The sequence below is a fragment of the Ciona robusta genome, chromosome 2 (assembly GCF_009617815.1).
Source record: "Ciona robusta chromosome 2, ASM961781v2".
NCBI lineage: Eukaryota > Metazoa > Chordata > Ascidiacea > Phlebobranchia > Cionidae > Ciona > Ciona robusta.
Genome location: NC_143236.1, coordinates 3,744,024 through 3,767,904, shown reverse-complemented (window position 1 = coordinate 3,767,904; position 23,881 = coordinate 3,744,024). Strand labels below are relative to the sequence as shown.

Below are 23,881 nucleotides of genomic sequence, written 5' to 3'. Positions count from 1 at the left end.
TTAATAAATTAAGATTTTATTAAACTAATTATAAACTCACGACAAACCTGCTTAAACAGAATGGTGAACTTTGGAGCGTATTCGTTGACGTCATCAATGTCCACTGTGACGCCGACAATGGAGGACTTGGCGAGCAACAAGTTACGATCATCCCATACTTGCACAGTGAGTTCGTAATGGGATTGGATTTCGTAGTCGACGTACTGTAGTGAAACGTATAGCGGTATTGTTAATACACAAGAAACTGAACAAAATCATTTCAGTAATGTATAACAGTACTGTGGGTTAAGACGAATAATGCTAGCACTAAATATGCCATATTTTCTTATTCTGTTTTTAACAATCAACAACGCTTATTCAGAGTCGTGAGGATACGGTTATACACTTAGGTAAATAGTCTTTGTTTATTACAAACCATGACAACGGAATAGATTACAAACACGAACAGTCTTACCCCAACCTACTATATTTTAATATTTTTTCACCATAGTCACAGGATAGCATTTAACTACAACAAACTACCTTAGAATTTTAATATAAACAGTGGGGTAAGATGGGACAGCCTTTCATACTATTTCTCGTCCCATTTGGTAGTAAACAAAAAAACATTCTAAGAATTATAAAACCGTGTTGTCACAACTCCCATATATCCGTGTTAATTGTTTAAAACGCGATCAGGATATTTGGATATTATGTGCTAAATGTTTCCCGTCTTCCCCCACCCCACCCTACTATATATTTCTATTTCAATGAAGTCAACCTACCTTAGCGACCAACATTGCGCAATCTCCAGTTGGTGCATCGCAATCACTGAGTTCAAATGCATTGTCGTCATTTCCGGCGATGATTTTAAATTTGAAATCAGAATTGAGGTCGTCTTCTTCAGCGTAAAGCTACAATGAAAATGTTTGAATAGTTAAATGTTAAAAGCTAAAGAAATATTGGGAAAGCCAATGTTTAACGTTGCTGTGGACAAAACGTCGATTTAGCGGAAGCTCTTTATTTAAATAAAGGACTGACGACGCCATTCAGGCGAAACATATCTTTTATAATACAATTGATCGGACTTTTGCATGTTGCATTTGTAACATCAGATCTCTACACTAAAGATGTTTTGAAACAACAGAAGTATTGGCTATATACGAAATATCGTACTAAATGCGGTGCACCACGTATATGTTACCACGCGTACTGTACAATTGATACAAAGATCTTATCTCGGTACATTTGAATATTTTATAGGTTATACAACTCATTCTCACCTGTAGGACGGGCTTAGGAGGTCCTGGAGCCTCTCCGATTCTGTTTTCTGCCACCCTGCCATAGTATGATGTCTTGTTGAACCTCGGGCGATTGTCGTTAACATCACGAACGTTGATAACCACTGTGGCGTTGCTGGATGTAAAAATTAAGGGTAAATTACACAAAAATGCATATCAATCGCAATACTTAACTTATGATGAAGCAGATGTTATAAGTATAAACAAAATACTATCAGTTTTGCAAAAAAAATCTAGCGCCTCCCACGCTGCTTAGAAAAATGCATTTAAATCAGTATCCATTAAACAACAATACAGTAAAATACGGAGGCAGTACCTGCTGAGACTCGGTGTTCCCTGGTCTATTGCAGCAACAATGAGAAAGTACCGGTCGGTGGTTTCCCGATCCAGATCCCCGGCCACGCATAATTCGCCGAGGGTTTGTTTCCCAGGACCGTTCAGAGTGCGAATTTTAAAAGCGCCACCAGTGTTTCCAGAAACGATTCTACAAGTTATAACTTGGTTTACCAATCACTATGCTGGAACAGAGTTCGGAAACATTTCAAATGTATAGGTATCAGATATTTTAATTAAATATTGGAGTCACGAAAGAAATACAAAAAAAGTATGCAATAGTTTTATGTTCTGTAAATAATGTTCACATGATCTACCAAGGCATATGATATAGTAGGGCGGGGAAGATGGGACAAATTTTGGTTTTATTTTCTCTTTCCTTTTGATGATAAAATTATAAAAAATTAAAAACCGTATCCTCAAGACTCCCATAGCCCGTTGTTAATCGTTTAAACACGGTTGGTATATTTAGATATTAAATGGGTGCCGTCTTTCCCCAGCCTACTATACAGGAGTTAATCTTAAGTTTTGCACTCCGTATAGACCCAGTCGTCCGCAGAACAATGGAAGTCCTGCATAGCAATATGACCAATTTTACGTTACAGTTTAATGGTCGCTACCCACTCACCTGTACATAATGACGTTGTTGTCACGTGAATAATCCGCGTCAGTTGCAGTGACGTTAATGATAGAGAAGTCACGTGACGCGGATTCGCTCACCGACGCTTCGTATTGAGATCGACTAAAAGTTGGGGGGTTGTTGTTCACGTCGGTTATCTGTAACAATTGAGACATAATAAGCGATGACGTAGACAAATCCGTGACGCGGGATAAGTGACGTCACACACGGACCGGTTATTGTTTAATTGTGAAATTTAGATGTTTATGACGTAATAACCGATGACGTAGAAAAATGCATGATAAATGACGTCACATATAGAGCAGGTGTTCAATGACGTCATAAACAAACCAACCAACCAACCTGTACGCGAACAGACACCGATTGTACGCGAGGTGGGATACCATGGTCAAAAGCTTCAATTTCCAGGTTGAACACGGAAGATTGAGGGTTCAGTGCTTCCGATTTATTTGTTGTTACTTCTCCTGTGGGAAACAACAAGTATTAGACGTAGAGTTCGCTAAATTAATTGTTTTTTTCGCATCAAGGTACAGTGTTTTATTAATACATGCATTGTCCCTACTATTGTTGTGGGCGTATGTGTATTTGAGCAAGACACTTAACACCAATTGCTCCAACTCAGTGGTCACTAATGCGTTGTTCAAATTATAAGCCATACATAAAAAAAACGAGGTATATGAACACCCGTGTTATAGCGACTGGCGTTTTTCAGCCACTCGAAGATAAAGCAAGTTACATTCATTCATACATTTATATATACATGCACAAATATGTTTTATATAAACTACCACTTCGGAAGATATAATTGCATTAAAAGGTAACCTGTATCAGGGTCTATCACGAATATAGGTTTGTTGGGAAGTACGTTGTCAAGTCGGTAAGTTATTCGACCGTTTTCATCAGAATCCAAGTCAGTGGCTTCCACAGTTATCACGTGACTGTGAGGTGGAGACAACTCGGGCAGCAAAGTCTGAAAGTTTTGAAACCGATGATAATTTTTAAAAAATAAATAATTTAAACTGTAGAAATTCAAAAAAAACGATTACAAATTTGGGAATGCCTTGTTTTAAACGTTACGTGATTTATCGAAATTTCAGATAAACTATGTATAGGAGGGTGGGGGGAAATGGGACACTGTTTCGTTCTACTTTCTAGTCCCATTTAGTAGTAAACAAAGAATATTTAAAGAATTATAAAACCTTATCCTTATGCCTCCCATAGACCGCTGCTAATTGTTTAAAACACGATCAGGATATTCGAATATTATTTGCTAAAGGTGTCTCGTCCTCTCCCACCCTACTATATCTTTATATTTAAGTTAATGCGAATGAATTATGACGTCATCCGACTCACGTGGTACGATTGTTGGCGGAAGACAGGGGAGTTGTCGTTGACGTCAGTCACCACCACATACAGCTCTTCACTGACGTTGTGCGTGACGTTGAGCCCTACGTCACTAGCTTGAACAGTTATACTGAAGTTTTCGATGATTTCAAAGTCGAGAGCTTTGTTGAGGTATATCTTGCCGTCGTTTCTGTAAATCAAAGTAAAAAATATTCACCAACAAAGTAACATACATCTTAACTCGTAAGCTGGCACCGTCGTTTTCCAGCCACGCGCGAATAAAGCAAGTTATATTCTATTAAATACATAGATACATTGAAGTAATATTTATCGTCTGTAGGGTGTAACGGTCACGCCTTTTATCCAAAACATTATTTCTTTCTTTTTTATCAACAAGCATGTTTTAACATCTGTTGTTTTACCGTTACTGCCTATTTTTCGCTTTTTATCAACTCTCTTGTTCTTCGTTGTCGTGACCGAAGAGACGAAATAAATTTTATTCATTCCAAATCTTTACCTGTCAATGCTAAAGTGAGATCCCGGGTTGCCGCCTCTCGGAAAAGAGAAACTAATGATAGGCGACGCGTCTCTATCATTGGCAGTGACCGTAGTTATGTGGCTGCCCACGGCCGTGTCCTCACTGACGAGCAGTGGACCACTCGGTACGTTCAGTGTAGGACTGTGGTCGTTTATGTCAACGACTTGAATAGAAACAGTGCATGAGCCAGTGCGACGAACTGTGTCCCCCTGGTCCATGGCATTGACATGTAATATGTAATGCTCGTGAACCTGTGGAATGTGTTTTACAATTAGGTTTACGATTTTTATAATTCTTGCTGTAAACTTGCACGGAAGTTGTAGGACTATGTAATTATACTAAGCAAGCTTTATTATTAAAATATAATTGTTCAAACATTTAATCTGGCCAAAAAAGGATTTAATTTGTGTGAGGAAAAAAAAATCTAATTTTTTAAAGTGGATTGACATAATTATCGCTAGTAAGAATAGAAACTTGACAGTTTGCATACATATATATAAATACCCCATATTCAAAACTATAACACTCACCTCTCTATCAAGTTTGAGTCTTGTCTTAAGGTATCCAGTCACTGGTTCAAGTTCAAACGAATTATCCAAGTTTCCAGAACTTATAAAGTATCTCACCCAACCGTTGTTCTCCGAGTCTGCGTCTGTTGCTAATACCTGTAGTATGCAATTTGCATTAATGCTTTTTTTTTGTTTATTTATAAATAAATGAAATTATTAATGAACTATAATGTTACTCAAAAAATATGAAATTTAAGTGCTTAAAAACTGATTAATATTGAGATATAAATAATGTTACTCAGTTACTGCATGCGAAAATAAAAACAGCAATGTTCAAAGTTAAAAATAGGTTTTCTTAAAGTAAAGTATGCCTAGGTGAATGTATGGTTTATAGAAGAAACAAAACTTGAACGTAGAAGGGTGGGGTAAGATGAAACGTGTGTTCATTCTGTTTGCCCTATTTGGTGGTAAACAAAGAACATTTACAAAATTATCTAACCTAAGGCCGATGACTCTAAAAGAGAACTGTTAACTGTTTAAAATACGATCAGAAATTTTAGGTGCTTACGGATCCCATATTGCCACACAGTACTACATGTAAATGTAAAGTCATGCCAAATGTTAACAACAACAACAACAACAACAACAACAACAACACATAAATTTACCGGCATAACAAATATTCCTGGTTGTTGGTCTTCCCACACTCGTATAGAATAAATATCTTGCGTGAATCGCGGCGAGTTGTCGTTTTCATCTTGTAGTTGGATATAGACGGTCGCATAACCATGTATGGCTGAGAAAAGACCCCCGCCTGCCACTGAGGCGGATACTATGAGACGAATGCTGTCAAAATAAGGTTTACTTTGATGGCAGCAGGTAATAGAGAAAGAAATGTGCATAGAGTTAAAATAGTCAATAATTTAAACAAAGATTTACAGTTAAAGGTAATGGGCTAGTCATTAGAATAAAATGCGAAAAACATAATTTTTGTAAGTAAAAACAGAAAAACGGTGTATGCCAATATGCAAAATCCTGGTAAATGAAAAAAAGATCACCAGCTGTAAGACTCTCACAATCTATCTTTCAAAAACATTCTCCTGTATTATCAACAAAATTTTGTCTAATGGTTGGAAGTTTAATAAAAACTTTATTTTTAAATGAGCAACATTAAAGACATTTCCAAAAACAGAAGAAAATTTTCCTTTGTTCCTACTTTGGTTCAGTTTCAAAATCGAGTAAATTTGGTTTGTTGACTCTGATCTCTCCATCTTGTGACATCACAAAGGCATTATCCTCGTTGCCAGAATGGAGGTCGTATATGATGGTGTGACCACCAGATGTCGCACCACGCAATGCTGCGCGAACCTGTAGATATTTATGATTTTAAAATGATGAATCATATTCCAAACAAAAAGTTATTGAAATACTGCTAAACTGTCTCCACGATTATCAAACCAATTTAAAAATAAAAAACAGGTGTTTAAAGTTTAGAATGTGGAAAACGAAATAGAAAAGTTATGAGTACTAGTATCTGCATTCTCGGCTAAATAATTGCTTAGGAAAATTGATAATTCTGCATAAAAACCAAACAAGTTTGTTTTGGTAAACTGCTTATAAGTGGCTGTTTACACTTGCAAACAAAAAGCAAGCATAAAGTAATAACCTACCGCTGTGACCCGGTGACCTTTCTGTACAGTCTCTGACATAGAAACTTCATAAGACATTTCATCAAATTCAAGAAACGCAAAATTGATTGGCTCCCCAACTGTTGAAAAAGCAGGTATAAATATCATTCCAACCTCAAAATATTATGCCTTATATTTATAGTATCTATTATGCATATTATGTATTATATTTACTTATAGTTATCTGTACAACAGCAGACGTTTGTAAAGGTCGGACTCCACCATCAGATGCGATCACCATCAAAGAGGATTGTGTGGGAAAGTTGGATGGGATCGATTCTCGCATCCGGATGTTGCCGTGGACACGATCAATATCGAACAGCGTCTGATTCGCTGAGCTGTTTCCAAATCTGGAATAACAAGGTTTATAATCTAGTACATTTACAAAACAATGTTAAAGTATATTTCTACACATGTTTAATGTAATTAAAATATAGAAAATAGTAAGATGTGATATTATTAGCACATAAACTCCATATTTCCTGATCATTTTTTAAACAGTTTCGAGCGCTTTTTGAAAGCAGTCAGGATGCGTTTATGTTTTTCTGTAAATATTCTTTGTTTACTACTGAATGGGAAAGGAAAAAAGAATAAAACTTGACCTCTGCTACCCCACCCTACTATGGGTTGTCCAAATTATCAGCACTACATAATAAAAGTCCCCCACAAATTAACATAATTGGTAACTTGTAACTGACAAAAACACCCGTGTTATAACGACTGGTTTTCGGCCATGCATGAATAAAGCAAGTTACATTCAACTACGCACCTGTATGTAACTTCACCATACAATCCACTGTCTGCATCAGTTGCTCTTACACGAGCCACCTCCATACCAGGTGATATTGAACGTGATATATTCACAAGTATTAAGCTCTCATCAAATACTGGTGGATTGTCATTCACATCAGTCACTGTGTAAATAATAAGTTACTATACTAACCTTGCTTTTATGGGATATTTTATTTTTATGCACATAAAAACAAAATTCAAACCATAAATGAGCAAAATTACATAACTAAGATCCATTTTATGCAACTGTACAGAAAACTTCAGTTTAATAAAATAATATTTTAAAACAATCTTACCCGTTACTGTCACAGGTACCATGCTTGACCTCGGCCCGTATGGAGCGGCATCAACAGCTGTCACAAAAAAGTTATAACTCCCTTTTTCTTCCCTGTCCAGTGTGGTGGAAGTGGTCAATACACCAGTCATTGTATCCACTGAGAATTGGCCACTTAAAACATTAGATTCTGTAGCAGTTGTTGAAATGAAGTAACTCACTTCACCGTTTAACCCGATGTCGGCATCAGTGGCTCGAACTGTGAGAACGTATTGCCCCCTGAAAATAAAGCATAGTTTCAAGAACACATTTCTGGCACGAGTTTTACAGCTAAATTATCAATTCATGTTTTCCGTACATGAAAGTGTAAATAAAACAGTTTATACAACAAATTTCAGGAAAAATTACAAAATTATTAAACCTATAATAAGGTTTTGTTTTTGCGTTTTTATTTGTGAAAGTGTCAATAAAACAGTTTTAAGCAATAAATTTCAGTGCTTAAAAAATTACAATATTAGTAAACCTAAAAAAATATTTTGTTTTTTTGTTTGTTACACACCTTTTTAAATTGTTTAACCACTAAAAATATTTAGGTTTGCATACTTGGTGAGTCCTTCCTCAACCTGCCCACTGTATGTAGTTTCAGTAAACTGGGGATCATTATCATTCCAATCTAAAACTGTGATATCAATCAGGCCTGAGGCGGAACGAACTGGTTCTCCATTGTCACTGGCAACCACTTGTAACTGGTATGAACTGGTTGATTCCCGATCCAACCGCCGTGTGATTGACAGCTCACCGGACGAAGGGTTTAATGAGAAGTCACCACCAATGTTTCCACCTGGTAAAAATATAGCAAGGGTTTCGTATATCTTTTGGACACAGTAGTTTTTAAAATTTCACAGTTGTGCTTAGCAAAAGCGTCATTTTAGAAATAAAAAGTTTAAAAAATAATGACTTTTAAAAGTAATAATTTAAAAATAATGATTTTTGGAGTAAAAATTTAAAGAACAACTACATTTGCCCTATAACTTTACAGAGCTAATTGAAAAAAAAAACAAAAAACATTCATAGTAATATTTTGTTACTTCCGACACAAGGCATAACGTAAATAATATTTCGGCGGTATGAATGGATAAAAGTAACTTGCTTTATCCTCCCATCCCCAGTAAACAACAGCCATTAAACACGGGGTTCTGTTTCATACACTTCCTGCCAGCTTACGAGTTACCACGAATGTTATTTTGTGGGAAACTTTTTTTTTTTTCATATTCACCAAAAAATATTTACAATCATACTAATACTGATACACAGTAACCACACAATGGATAATCACCTGATATAGAGTAAGTAACCCTTCCATTATCACCAGCATCATCATCAGATGCAGCGATGGTATGAACAACCTGTGGTCCGTCCATGTGTTCGGGGATCTCTAACCTCGCCAGCAGTGGCGGCTGTCTAGTTCCATCAAGTGGTGAGAATTGTGGCGTGTTGTCGTTAATGTCAATTAAGGTAACGACTACAGTACACCAGTCATATAACACAGGAAAAGAATTGTCTTGCGCAAACACTGTGGAAAGGTGGATGGTTGAGTTTAAATTTCAAAATAAGGCTAACTTGGTGCTATTATATAAGTATTGAATAGATAAAACTTATTTTGTTTCTTGAATGAATGAATGAATAAATTGTCTCTGAGTTTGTGATAACAGGAAAGTTTACAAAATTGAGAAGATCGGTAGTAACGGTAAAACAACAGTTGTTAAAACACGGTTATAAAAAAAAAAAAAAAAATGTTTTGGATTAAAATGTGACTGTTTCACCTAACAAACAATACAATGTAAAAAAAAACAACATTTAATTAAACAATATTAAAAAATCAGAATGAAAACAGCATTAAATATTCATCATAAAATTAAGGTTGTTGTAATGGCATAAAAAAAATATTAAATCAAATGTGCATTTTAGCATTTAGCTAAATTTTAGCACATGGTACTTAGATTTCAATTGTACATTGTTATTATAATAGCAACCTATGAATAGTTAATTCCAAAATTATACAGTAAAGAATGAACCTGTAAGTCTGTAGCTGGATTTGTTTTCTCTGTCAAGTTCCATGGTAAGCGTAATCACACCATTAGTTGGATCAATTAGAAATGCTTCAGTTTCTGAACTTGGTTGTAATTCATAAGTTATGATGCCATTCTCACCTGTACAATGAGGTTTGCTATAAGCCATTTGGTAAGAGGATGGCAAGTTAGAAAGGTTAAGAACTTGAGATACAATGTAATTATTTCTATTTTGGTATTAGATATAATAGGGTGGGGGTAGATAGGACACCTTTTCATTCTATTTTTCCTCTCTTTGATAGTAAACAAAGAATATTCAAAGAATTATAAGACCGTATTCTCACGACAGCCATGAACCACTGTTTATTGTTTATAAACCACTATCAGGATATTTAGATAATATGTGCTAAACGTGTCCTGTCTTCCCCCACACTACTATGCATGTTAAAATGTTTCATTTTCTTTTAACTGTACTCTTATGAGAAATGAGCGCACTCTGTTTCCCCCCTAGGTCCCATGTCCTATGGTTACTATGGAATATTATAGAACTCTGCTTTGGCTACTTGGCTAAAAAATAAGGGCTACAACAAAACCTCAACAAATAAATCGGCAGTTCCCACCAACCTGAGTCTTCATCTAGCGCTGTAACCCTGGTAACGATGGTACCGACACTTTGACCTTCAATAACCTCAGCTTCGTAAGTTTCGCGCTCAAAATGGGGGGCAACGTCATTTACATCCGTCACGTGAATCGTGAACATCTAGTGAACAAATGTCATTTACATGAGTAGAAGGTTTGTAACACCAAAAGTGGTTTATTATTTCTAAAGCAATATGTTTAAAATAAAAAACAACCTGTAGATTTAATTATTTTATTATTTGAATACTTAAAACATATTTATAAAGTTTAAACCGACTTAAAGTAAACCAACCTTACTTTATAACAGTTACAGTTACCCAAAATATGCAGGTTGTTTAAGTTGCAGAGTAACATATTTTTAAAAAATGTAGTTTTTAAAAAATTATGCCTTAGATAAATTGCATTCACAAAAATGGAATACAAAATGGTTATCAAAACGTTTTGTATTTTTAATTCTTAAATTATGTTATATACCTGGTATGTTGTTTGTGGTTGTGGGGCAAGATCTGATGCTGAGACATTGATGAAATGAGTTTTGCTTCTTTCGTAGTCAAGTTGTTTTGCCACAGTCAACACACCTAAAATTAAACCATTAAACTTGTTTTTCTTTATTTCCGAAGAAATAAGAGGAAAAGCAAAATCCAGAAATTGTTCAGTGCTATGGCTTAGTGTTTAGAGCCTTTGCCTCAAGACTAAAATCTTACATATGTGGTAACTCGTAAGCAGGCACTAGGCTAATGAAACATAACAATGTATTTCAACAAACTCAAAAGCGGCCACTAGGTGAATAAAGTAGAACACCTGCATTATCAGACTTTACCCGGAAAAAAGAAGATAAATAAGTTACATTGATTAATAATTCAAACCTGAATGAAATATTTTATATCATTTTATGATGAACAAATATAACATGGTGGAAATCAATTGAATATAAAATTATTAAAACATCTGGGATATAACAAAGAGTTAGTGATTGTAAAATCAAAAATCTGAATTTTCTTATTTTATTTTAAATGCCCAAGTTTCTATGGAAGGATATGATAATCCTAGGATTTAAGGCATAGATTTAAACTGCGCATTTGACATTTAATAATTGTGTCCATTGTGTCAGCTTTAACTGAAACTTACCTGTGTTTGGATCAACATGGAAATAAGACATCTCTTCTATTGATCTTCCTATATCAGATGTTACGGATACAATAGAATACACGACTCTTCCATTAGTCCCTGCATCTGCGTCCTCCGCTGAGATCTGAGAGATTGGAAATCCAACAGGTTCGTCCTCGGCTACAAACGTCACATGACGACCGATGAAACGAGGAGCATTGTCGTTCACATCACGGACGATCACGTGAGCGGATGCGCTCGAGAAACGTGGAGAAGTCAGTGAGCCATCGGTTACCTTGAAAAAAATGGGAATTAAGTTGAAAATGAGTTAAAAAAGGAAATTAGGTCAAAAATGAGAAATATGAGCGATGTCTGCTAAACAAAAAAGAGTCTTATGTCCTTGAAGATATATTTGAATAAATATTACTTATTTATTTTGCGTGGTGGGGCAGTGACAGGGGTTATAGGATGGGTAACTTTTGTGTATAATAAAAAAAATTTAAATAAATAAAAGTTATATAATTTAAAAAATATAAACTAGTAAAAAAAAAAATTTTTTTTTTTCAAAGAGTGGTACAACAGTAACTGAAAGGTCTCTAATTAAAAATGAAATTTCGGGTTTAAAATGTAATTTTTTTGTCAAATCGATTAACTTACGTTGACAACAAGGATGTACTGATCCACATCCTCTCGATCGATCCCTGCATCCACGATGAGTCCTCCCGTCTCTCTGTTCATCCTGAAGACTGATGATGGAGATTGACTGACCAGTGTGAAAGTGAGTTGACCATTGATACCAGAGTCATGGTCTGTGGCATGGAATCTATACACCTGGAAGAGAATAGAATTAAAGATAAGTACAGGTAGTGCATTTTTGTGTGTATTTTATTTTTAACTGCACATTGCACAATTTTTTATATAAACATGAATACAATGCTGTTAGTGCAAATGCAAGATTAAATAAAAACTTTATTTACTTTTACAAGTTGAGTTTACCGAATTGCCAAAATAACTTTTTTAACTTCAATTTTACTAAAAATTGTTTTTAAGTTGATTCTGTACCTCCTTTCCTATCCTTGTGTTCTCCTCAACTCCAAAGATCATTGATCCAGAGGCAAATCGAGGTGTGTGATCATTTACATCACGGAGGTTGATCTGAGCAGAGAGGATCTTCGTGACATCATTGGATTCTTTCTTTTCCACCTGAGGATTAGGAAATAAAGATAGTAATTTTTAATGTATTTTTTTAATTTACATTTTTAATATAAAAAATAAATAATAATATACAGTGAAAATTAAACAACAAAAACATATTTTTAATTTTTTTTAAATGTTTATTGAAAACTGTCTAACTATAAAAGTTTTATTATTAGATCATTTCATTTTTAATCAATTGACTATTACCTATAAGTACATTAAATTAACTATAAGAAAACTAGAAGTGACCAATATAAAAGCATACCTGAATAAGGTATTGTGGTCTGGCCTCAAAGTCTAACCTCTGCAGCAACATTACTTCTCCTGTGGTTTTATTTACATAGAAGACGCTTCCATCGTTGCTGCTTACTATTTCATATTGTGGAAATGAGGCGACTGACCGACGCTGTCTCTGATTGGAAGCAGTTGAACCAAATCTAGGTTTGCATGTAAAAAAATTACAAACAAAACAGAATTACATCTCTTAATAAGTGACTTAACTCTCAAATGACTGTTAGAAAAAATATACTAAAGGAATGAATAAATGTAACTTGCTTTATTCTTGCAAGTCCAGAAATCAACAGTCGGTGTATCATGGGTGTTCATACACATTGTACCAGCTTACAAATTACCATGTATGTTACTTTTGGGGTGATAATATATTACAAAATAGAAAGTACTTAGTTTTTTATAGAAGTACCTTATACGTGGTTAATACTTACGTTCCAAGAATAGACCCCGGGTTGGAACTTTCAATTGGACAAAATACAAATTTGTTTTGGTCGAATTCAGCAGGATTGTCACTCGATGTTCTCACGCGAATCTGTGGCAATGTACTTTAAATTAATATGCTTAACAGTAAGAGTAAATATAAACAAAAATTAGCCTGTTGTTCTTAGAACTTATTATTTTCGTGCCATTTTCTGTGTCCGGCGTGGCACAGTTGCTTAGCATGCATGACTCTAACTCATAGCTTAGAGTTCAAGGCTTGTCGCTACTACAGTTTAGGGCGTTTTAGCCAAGACACTTAACGGCATTGCTTACATCCAGTGGCCAGTAACAATTGTCAGCCATGCCCATACAATATATATGCCGGCCACGCGAGCATATTCAAATTCTATTATTACCTTTTGTACATGTGGTTTATCAAACTAAATCAAATCTGTCTTTTAACTATAAATTTTCCCATTAGTTTTTTTTAACAATGAAAATCAAAACAGTAAAAGAAATTAGGTGCAAATAGAGGAGGGATTGTTTTATACCTGCAAAATCGCTGATTCATGGCGTGAGGGAGATCCTTGATCTTGTGCAGTTACATGGACAGTGTACAAGCCCTGTGTATTCATAATGGTCATTGTGACATCACAGGTAGAAGTAAATATGCTTTATTAACATCACAACTTACCGTCAAAAGTGCAGTGTTGACCATAATGCTACCAGTGTTGCCGTCAATACGAAACATCTGGTTATCTTGTGATGTCATAGTGTAGGATACTTGACCGTTCAAATTACTGTCTTTATCAGCTGCTTTTAAACTAGCAACCCATGAACCTGAATGAAGGAATGAAATTACAATATTGCGATTAGGATTCTAACATAAACTCACATAAAAGCAAAACAATTTAAGCGGGCTAAGTGTAATTTACTGTGTTGTTTTATCACACTTTATACTAAGCATCTGCCCACACAATAAACTTCAAATAGCACTCTTGTAATAAAACAAACATATCTGAAAAAATGGCACTTATGTATACACATTCAGTTGAAGAGTTCAATCACTTAACAAAACTTAAGTTACCAGAATTGAACAAAAAAAGCAAGCTTTAGAGGATAACTAAGTTGGGGTAATATACCAACTCTGAGTTAAATTTTCAATGAATAACAGTAAACACATATGTAACATACAAAGTTTATTTACCTATTTCAGAATCTACAGAAACAACAGCCAGGTGTTCTGATGATGTCATCAGGAATTGTGGCGTATTATCATTGATGTCATTTACAGTGATGCGCAACATACTTTCAGCCAAGTGTTTCCCATCACTGGCTTGAACAAGTAGGGAATGTTCTTTTATGATATCATGATCAAGTGGCACCAACGTGGTAACCAAACCTGAGTAGGGAATGGTGTTATTTATGAACATCCATATTTAAAAATAATCATAAGAAACTTTAACAGAATGAATGAATGAACCTTACTTTATCTTTGCATGGCCTGAAAACCACAGTCATAAAACACGAGTGTACTGTTTCATACACTTCGTGCCAGTTTCAGAGTTAATATGTATGTTGTTACTTTGTGGTGATCATATTTTTTGAAGTTTATCATTTTTTATGTGTGGTTGATAGTTTGTACCACCCATTAACCTCTGGGTTGGAGCAACTCATGTTAAAAGTCTTGCCCAAAGACACATACGCCGGCAATGGTAGCAGCGACGAGCCTAAAACCCATTACCTATTGGTTAGAGGCAGGCGCGCTAACCACTTCGCCACTAAGCCGAACAGACATATTTTTTCCTGGATGCTGGACTTGGGGAGGATATTTTTATTTAGATAAACAACATTAAAGTGTTTTTATACAGTTTATGATCTGACGCATTCATGTTCTGCATTAGTGTCAGAGTTTAAAAAACTATCACCTGTTGCTCGGTTTATGGAGAATTTATTTGAATCAACAGCAAAAGTATAAAACACATCATCATTGGCATCTACATCAGTTGCTGATACTACGCCAACTTCTGAACCACCCGCCAAATTTTCCTCAATACTGAACTTGTAAGTTTGTTTGGTGAAAATAGGTGGGTTGTCGTTCACGTCGGTTACGTCAACTGTGACGTCAGCATTCGCATAGCATGAATCAGCAAAAATTGAGATGGAGGGAAAACCAGTGGCAGTAACCTGGATGTACAGTTGTAAAAAATTGTAAATATAAATGTCATTTTTATTGAGTTACCAATTACTTTCTGAGTAACTTTCTGAGTGATTGTTATTTTTTTCTGTATGGCTGACAATTTCAATAACCAATGAGGGACCACAACGTTAAGTCAATACCCTTAAAGTGTTTGATACATACGCCCACAATGGTAGCATTGTTGTGTCTTGAACCATAAATATCTGGTCTACTAACGAGAGCTGTAACCATTGTACCACACCACCAAATAAATACAATGATGTTTTAGTTTAAATAAAAATGTTTAAAAACTGAATATTAAACATAGAACCAGAACAAAATCCATTTTGTTTTTATAAAAAAAATTATAATGGTCAAAAGTGTTCATTTATAATTCAATGCAAAATGATATGAATAACCAAATGCATATTTTAGTATTTTCACCTTGAACATGTAGAAGTCCTGTGTTTCATGGTCCAGTGGTTTGTTCAAGTAGAGTGATCCATTGGAAAAGATGGAGAAGATGAAAGAAGAAGAGCTTGATTGGATGAAGTAAGCGATCTTAGCTGTGGAGTTGATGGTAGTGGCTTGTATGTTGCTAAAACTAAAGTGTAATAATGTTTAAATGAATGAATGTAACTTCCTTTAGCCACGTGTGGCCTAACAACACTTGTTATAACATGGATGTCCTTTTTTATATACCTTGAGTCAGCTTACGAGTTACCATGTATGTAACCTTATAGGTAAGTGTTTTTATTTATGGCTGACAATTTAGACAACCCATCAGTGACCACTAAGAAGAGGTAATTTCTGGGAAGTGTCTTTCTCAAGATCACATGCGCTTGGAACAGTAGCAGCTACGAGCCTTGAACCCGTAACTTCTGTGCATGCGCACTACCCACAAGACGAATTGTGAGCTACAAATATTGAATAAAAAAGGGGAAGCAGAATTTTATCATAAAAGAAGTATTTCTGTACCTCTTTGAAAGTGGGGTACTTTCGGCAACACTGAATCGAAATGCAGCTGGAAACACTGGGCAGTTAACATCAGGAGCTGTGGTGTGAATTAATAAGTTTGCTTGTGTCACTTGAGGGGGTTCCCCTTCATCATATGCTTCAATATTCAAACTGCATCAGCAAAAAGGGGGATTAGAAAACATATTTATCCAATTTTAAATAAAGCTAAACTTAAATTTAACTAAAAAATGGTTTCAAAAAAATTGCTTTAGAGTTCAACCAATAGTTTTTGTCCACACGTTTTGTTTTAATATACAGTCAATACCTGTAGTCTGTTGTATGCTGTGGCAGTTCCCTTGATAATGTTATGACTCCCGTGTTTTCATCAACCATGAAGAAGTCAGACTGAAGTCGGTAGTTCACCTGGTCATAGGGTAGGTTGGGGTAAGATGGGACACGTTTTCACTCTCTTTTATTGTCCCATTTGGTAGTTAACAAAAAATTGTTACAGAAATATATAACCGTATCCTCGCAACTATAAAAGAGCGTTGTTAATTGTTCAAAACACGAACAGTATACTTGAACAGTATGTGCTAAAAAGTCCCATCTTCTCCCACCCTACTGTATATTAAAATAAAAGTTGTGTAAAACAAATTTCGAACAGTATGTGAATAAAACACGCCCATGTTATAACGTCTTACATTTATTCATTTTTTACTAAGCAGAGGATAAATAAATAGATGTAACTTGCTTTATCCTCGAGGGCCGGAAAACGACAGTCGTTATACGCCCATAACGTAGCAGCGACGAGCCTTGAACTCATTACCCATGGGTTACCGACATGCGCGCTAACAACTGTGTCACAGGTTAGCCTAACATATGTATGATAATACGATTTAATCTATTTAAGCCTCGAGATTGACGCGTGTGTATTTTATGATAATTATTACCGCAATACTGAGAAAGTCGTTTTATCAGGAAATCAATAAGATTACAACATAACGCGTAACGACGATAAGCGATTACTCGATAACGACGATGTTTAACGTAAGTGTTTTCACGATTAAGCCGTTACAAGGAACAATAAACGCCACGTACATACACAAACAAACAGTATATAAACTACGATGGAACATGAACATAAAATACGCATTTAACACGTCTTTGAATTACTGTTAAACTTAATTAATAAACATTGCGCGTAACATGAGGCGGAACCCGAGACTATACCTGGAGCAAATGAACGGTAATTCAAAGACACCGATATTTGGAGTACGATAATGTGCCGAGATTTATCTGTAAATCCGGATCTTTTAAGATTTACATAAATCTTTAAGGGTGTCGGTTATTTGAATTACGTTGCTTTGATGTCGATTGTCGCAATGTGAAAATCAACGACATCTGCAATAGCCTGGGAAAATTTATCTAAACAGCTCCCGAGATAAGCGCGTGTTCATTGTTTATTAATGGAGGTTATGAACGTCGATGTTTCGTAGATACACCGGTTTTCCGACCGGTTCTTGGAACCACCATATTTGCTTAGCAATTAAAAAAAAAACAAGCGGCTATTCCATATTTATGCACTTCTCTCACTGTAATTACCAAAATATTCTTCCTCCAAATAACGTATTTATTAGGGTGGGGGAAGATGGGACACATTTCAAAACTTTCTCGTCCAATTTGGTAGTCAACAAAGAACATTCAAAGAATTATAAAACCGCATCCTCGCGAGTTCCATAGACCGTTGTTAATTGCTTAAACTACGATCAGGATAGTTGGATATTATGTGCTAAAGGTGTACCGTCTTCCGCACCCTACTATTTAAGCAACCCCCCCCCCCACAAAAAATAGGCACAAAAGTTAAAGTATTTCGCCCAAAATATATAAATATACATAATACCAAATGTGTTTACCTGGCCGTTCCTGCCTTGGTCGTCGTCAACAGCAACCACAGAATGCACTTTGCCCCCAACCAATGTAGTGTAAGGTATTGTAACAGAACCAAGAGCGCCTTCCGTGCTCGACAGGAAATGTGGGGCGTTATCGTTGACGTCAGAGATTTCCACGGTTACCATGGCAAAGCCGAAAATAGGGGGTGTCCCGGATGACGCAATGACCTGGCAGTTTAAGAAGAATGATATCTAAACTTTGATATCAATTTTCGAGACTGGTTGAATGGTTATAGGCGAATTTAAATCATATGCTCCTGTTGTATATACAGGTGAAATTGTGAGAAAATATTGTTCAATGAAATAAACACACATTATTTAAGGGTCAATTTGTAAAAGTTGTTTTAAACGTTTGCGATTCATATAATAGTAATGGGAGAATATAAAATAGGTGCTTCTGTTGTAGGACACCAGGTGAAACTGTGAGAAATTATTGAACAATAAAATAAATGCACAATAATTAAAACAAATAGTTTATATACAATTATACAACATATGACTCTTTCTAATGACCGTAGGACTACTAAAAATACAATTAAAATAATCTAGTTGAACATTCAACCTTGTGTACCTGGAATGAGACTGTTGAAAAGACTTCTCTGTCCATCTGTGACGTCACTATGACGTCACCATTAGAGCGTACAGCAAACCAACTGCTGCGAGGTGGATCGTGACGTATGAAGTACGTCACAGAACCGCCATCTAAAATAGAAGAAGAACAATTGTTTTAAAGTGTTTTTATAAAGAGTAGAAAAGTTGAATTTATGTAAAATGCTGTGTGCCAGAAAACTAGTTCCCAAAGAAATATAGCATTCCTGGTACCAAAAGCGGGAAATCTAAACTTGTAGTAATTTCAAATTCAAGTCCAGCAGTAACTATAACGTAGACAACAACGAGCGAAGGTGAATGTCAATTGGCTTTCTTGCGCGACTTGAAAGGGAGAGAATAGACGGGTCGATAATTAAAACGTATAGCTTTAAAACGAAGCTTTGATGTGTACTATTAGATGCTTTTGAAAAGCGGCGCCACTGTGAACGTTTCTCGAAGGAAAAATATGGCGGGTTGCTTCATCATTTTAAACATACGAGTTTATTTTAAAGTCAAACATGCCGCTAGTCCAAAGTTTCTGGGTTCGATGCTTGGTGCTGCTACCGTTGCGAGCATCATGTGTGTCCTTAAGCAAAACACCAAGTTATGATTTGTCTAAATCATCAGCCAAAAACTTCACAAAATATAAGTACCCACAAAGTTTAAAACCTGGTAATTAAGCGGGCACGAGGACTTATATACATAACACCGACGTTATAATGACTATCGTTTACCCGCCACGAAGATGAAGAAGTTAAATTCATTTATTCAATTATTCAAAACAACCGACCTTCAGCGGCAGCTGACACTCGGCCAAGTACGTCACTTATATCTGCATCTTCCGATGCTCTGAAGAGGTAGCGTGACTGAGTAAAGACTGCGCCTCCAGTTCCACTTCCATCCACAATGCTGATCACAACGGACGCATCAACATCCGAGTATAATCCTCCCCCATCAACTGCAGTAACTTGGATCTCGTAGATTGAACCAACCTCTCTTCCAGTGAGTGGTTTGGCTACAGATACATGTCCTGTGGGAAGGGATTATAAGCTTAAACAATTGGACTTCGCGTATTGTAAAAACTAGAAAAAAAAACAGGTAACAACACAATGAAAAAAAACAAGAAAAAAAACATCAGAATTAGGATTTTAAGCCATTTATTTCAGGGTAATTGTATAACTAAATTTCTTTGATTGTGTACAATAAGGGTCCATGAATGAGATGCATTTTTGCATGCATGTTGAAGACAAGTGAAACGGTCCGACTGCCTCCCCCTAAAATAACTTGTTTTAATCTCACACACCTGTATTTGCATCGACATCGAACAGGAGATCGTCATTTCCTGACGTCACTACAAAACTCACTCGGCCGTAACCGTTCCCTGTGACGTCATCATCGTCAGTAGCGCTGAGCTGCGTCACCGGCGTGCCAACGTCGTCGTTTCTGTCTACGTTGATAACGTAGGAAACGGGACTAAAAACCGGCTTGTTATCGTTGACGTCATCAATGGTGACGTAAACACGAGCTCTGTCCCAGTTTCCACCCTTAAAAACACATTTTCATATGAGTTATGCAAATAAAGGTTAAACTTAAAGTGAAGCAAGTAGCAAGTAATTAATCTCTAACGGAGAATGCGATCCACAATTCGTGTCAAAAAGTGTGCGCTTTTAAATTAATCCATAACAATTTAGATGCAAAACCAACTAATGTGAAATAATCTAATAAAACAGTATAAAAATTGGACCATAACGTATTTAAACCGTTCTCCCACCTGGTCAGTGGCTTGAATCTCCAAGTCGTAACTCGACGTGACCTCTCTATTAAGCGATGACGTCACGCATACGTCACCGGTCGTGACGTTCACGTAAAAGTTTGTGGGCGGGGCTTGTGATGAACCAATCACGAAGGAATAAGCGATCTGTGTGGAATCCGGGTCTGTGGCTTGAACCTATATACGTGAAAAAAATATTTAAAAAAGAAGAAAACACGTTATATGATAAATTAAACACTTTTTATTCAAAGTTCGTATTTATACAGCGTGTTATAAGTAGTACGGCGGTAATAAACATGATTTTTAGAGAGATAGTTTACGCTCACTGCTTCTATAACAGTAGTCAATAACATGTTTTAAAAGCTATAAGTCGCCCACAAAGGTACATAGCGATGGCCACGCAATATGTGTGTATACGGTAGTACACAGTGTACACTAGTAGTATATCTAGTTATCAGAGATAAAATAATGCTAAAACGTAATCTTTTACAATTAAAAGTGCATGGCTGAAAACAAAATGGCACCAAAATATTTTTACTTGGATACTGTTCACCTTTCATACACTAAAATGGCTTCTATCGGAGCCATTGCGCTTAACTAAGGCATATACATTATATAAGGTATATATTTTAATTAAGCACGCACCTCACGTCGAAATATTTTAATTATTACACCAAAACAACTGAAGACTGTTCTATGTACAACAGTAAAACATTTTACAGATCTAATGTTTATTTTGTTTAAATACTGTTTAAAATTATTTGTTCTCATGAGCAAAAAAAGCGTAGTACGGAGTTTTCCCTTATATATCGTGAATGTTTATTTAAATTAAAAATAACGTAATATTAAATCATTTAAACAACATTGCGGCGCGGCTTGCTTTGGAAATGCTGTGATATTAAATAGAACGTTTTTTTTTACTTTGGCGTTCGAACTGCCACATAATTAACTGGGAGGTAAGTTAACGACTGTGGTCTCCGCTTCGCCCGGCGACGTTTTTGACTAAAGTTTCGTTGATTTGTTGTGAAAATTCAATTAGCGCAAAGTAGGCGACGAGATGCGGCCACGAAGCCGCTTTTGCAAGGTGGCCAAAACATGGGGAAATATTATGCAGGCTGGGATGTTGCATAACATAACACGGAGGAGTGTAACCCAAGCGACAAGCACGTATAGTATATAAAAAAGGAAAATATTGTGACTTTAAACTTATTTTACGACAAAATTGGGGAAATTTAAATTTAATGTATACGTACCGAATGCAATCGTACTCAAGTTTATAAAAAAGATAGGTCAATTTTAAAAGACAACATTTTAAACTCTTTTATTTTTATTTAATTGTGTGCTACTGTATTCTTGTAAAAGTTGTTAGGAGTTTCCATATATTCGATTGTGAAACTTGGTTGCCAAAAACACGAAAGCCTAACTACGTTTGCCAACGACCGTACCAAAAAACATGCTGGATAACTAAACAGTAATTTCCGCTTTTAAAACGACCCTTGTTTTAACCGCCAGAGGACAGACATTTTCACTTCACACGACCAGTCAGCACCCGGGGTTGGTAATAAACGAAGGAAATTGATAATTTTGATACGACAGCCACAAGCGTGAGAGAGTGAGCAATTAAGTTCCATTTGCGGATACTTCGGCCTACGCCAATACAAAACGAAATGGCGATTTTTGTAACAGGCGGTTTTGTAAAAAATATATATAATGGTTTGGGGAAGATGAGACAGCTTTTCATTCTATTTTTTGTCCCATTTGGTAGTAAACAAAGAACATTCAAAGAGTTATAAAACTGTATCCTCAGGACTCCCATAGACCGTTGTTCATTGTTTAAAACACGATCAGGATATTTGGATATTGTGTGCTAAAGGTGTCCTGTCTTCCCCCTACTATTTATGGGTTTAGGGAATACGTTAATTTAAAATAAGTGATTATAAGTTTTAATTTACATGTTAGATAACGTATTGCTGTTTTAAATTACATCGCAGAACATTCCATTTTTTGAATTTAAAAACGTATATAAAAATGCTGCGCATGTAAATATAATAAAAGAAACAGCAGTTCATATCATGAGCAATATCGCACTTTGCAAATTAATTTTAACTTGCACGTTCGGTCCAACACAATAAACAAAGCGATTGAAATTCTGACCTAGTTAAATTGCGGTATTTGGCAGTGTCACTGGATTGCAGTTTAAATCCAAACGTAACTACAAAGCTGGCTTGGGAACTCATGTGTTTGAATCGCTAAGGAAAGTTAATCAAATGACGAATTGGGAGTTGATTTCGACGTCGGTGGTTCAGCCGTATGCATTTTTCATACCCCCCTCGCAAGCCGGCTAATTACGCCGCGCCTGCTATTAGATGGAATCGAAAAGTTTATCAAACGCATTAAAGCGCGGTCGATACGGCGCGCTGATCGATTGCTGATGCCGACTTATGGTCGGTGGAGCGGCACGATCGCAATACGACCTGCAAATAAATAGAAATCGGTCGATGCAATCCATAACTTCGTTATTCCTCACGATTTCGAAGCCTTGAATGAAAGATTGACCAACCGAAACACCCAGGGGCAAAACTTTTTGATAAATTGTAAAACATATTAGGGTGGGGAAAGTGGTACACCTTTCGTTCTATTTTTCCCTTTGATAGTAAACAGCAAAGAACATTCAAAGCATTATAAAACCGTATCCTTACGACTTCTATAGACCGTTGTTAATTGTTAAAAACACGATCTAGATGTTTGGATATTATGTGCAGATAAGGTGTCCCGTCTCCCACAGTCTACCATATAACAATTTCCGTACATGCAAAAAACACATATATCGATGACGCAACAACAATATGCGCTATCCCGCACACTGGGTTACGCTGGGAAATGCTAAAGAGGATAATGTCGATTAACTAAAGGAACATAAATTTGGCTACTGTCTAGTTCTTCGCTATCCTTAAACAGATGGTGATCGGTAACTTAAAGGCGAGCGGGTTTTATGATCCGATTAGTGGTGAACGGTGGGAACAGCGCTTGGATTTTGCGCTGGAAGTCTCGGTACAGCGATGAAGCTGTAACAGACATAGTTGCGTTTGCCGCTGCCCATTTTAAAGGCGCATAACGTAATGTGAGAAACAATGAATATGGTAAATCGTTTATTCCCCACAAAAAATTAGCATTGGTATTCACGATGTAATTTTGGTCAGTTTGTTTTTAAATTAATGAATTTAGTTTTGTTATAAAACTGAAATGTCGTATGCTGCGTTTAAGGTGAAGGGCCGTCACTAAATTTGACAAACTGAGCGGAAACGTCTTTTAACGA

At 36.0% G+C, this 23,881-nt stretch overlaps 1 protein-coding gene across 1 annotated transcript in view; it reads right to left on the bottom strand.

The window, feature by feature from the left end:
• Positions 1-23,881, bottom strand: part of LOC149740254 (protocadherin-16-like) — a 40,754-nt gene that overhangs the window by 4,721 nt on the left and 12,152 nt on the right. Inside the window, exons 8-45 of the mRNA XM_089872683.1 lie at positions 20,566-20,742; positions 20,098-20,338; positions 19,585-19,824; positions 18,778-18,908; positions 18,171-18,374; positions 16,583-16,680; positions 16,279-16,428; positions 15,745-15,904; positions 15,050-15,308; positions 14,329-14,523; positions 13,816-13,961; positions 13,673-13,744; positions 13,133-13,233; positions 12,676-12,847; positions 12,276-12,416; positions 11,871-12,044; positions 11,235-11,508; positions 10,581-10,684; positions 10,092-10,227; positions 9,474-9,608; positions 8,735-8,971; positions 8,002-8,239; positions 7,421-7,677; positions 7,102-7,246; positions 6,507-6,682; positions 6,315-6,412; positions 5,861-6,012; positions 5,313-5,490; positions 4,666-4,800; positions 4,115-4,386; positions 3,607-3,787; positions 3,076-3,223; positions 2,596-2,717; positions 2,242-2,390; positions 1,597-1,764; positions 1,263-1,395; positions 765-893; positions 48-203 (exon numbers count right to left, since the gene is read on the bottom strand). Coding sequence (XP_089728809.1) covers positions 48-203; positions 765-893; positions 1,263-1,395; positions 1,597-1,764; positions 2,242-2,390; positions 2,596-2,717; positions 3,076-3,223; positions 3,607-3,787; positions 4,115-4,386; positions 4,666-4,800; positions 5,313-5,490; positions 5,861-6,012; positions 6,315-6,412; positions 6,507-6,682; positions 7,102-7,246; positions 7,421-7,677; positions 8,002-8,239; positions 8,735-8,971; positions 9,474-9,608; positions 10,092-10,227; positions 10,581-10,684; positions 11,235-11,508; positions 11,871-12,044; positions 12,276-12,416; positions 12,676-12,847; positions 13,133-13,233; positions 13,673-13,744; positions 13,816-13,961; positions 14,329-14,523; positions 15,050-15,308; positions 15,745-15,904; positions 16,279-16,428; positions 16,583-16,680; positions 18,171-18,374; positions 18,778-18,908; positions 19,585-19,824; positions 20,098-20,338; positions 20,566-20,742 — 6,384 coding nt within the window. The remainder of the gene's footprint in view (positions 1-47; positions 204-764; positions 894-1,262; positions 1,396-1,596; positions 1,765-2,241; positions 2,391-2,595; positions 2,718-3,075; positions 3,224-3,606; positions 3,788-4,114; positions 4,387-4,665; positions 4,801-5,312; positions 5,491-5,860; positions 6,013-6,314; positions 6,413-6,506; positions 6,683-7,101; positions 7,247-7,420; positions 7,678-8,001; positions 8,240-8,734; positions 8,972-9,473; positions 9,609-10,091; positions 10,228-10,580; positions 10,685-11,234; positions 11,509-11,870; positions 12,045-12,275; positions 12,417-12,675; positions 12,848-13,132; positions 13,234-13,672; positions 13,745-13,815; positions 13,962-14,328; positions 14,524-15,049; positions 15,309-15,744; positions 15,905-16,278; positions 16,429-16,582; positions 16,681-18,170; positions 18,375-18,777; positions 18,909-19,584; positions 19,825-20,097; positions 20,339-20,565; positions 20,743-23,881) is intronic.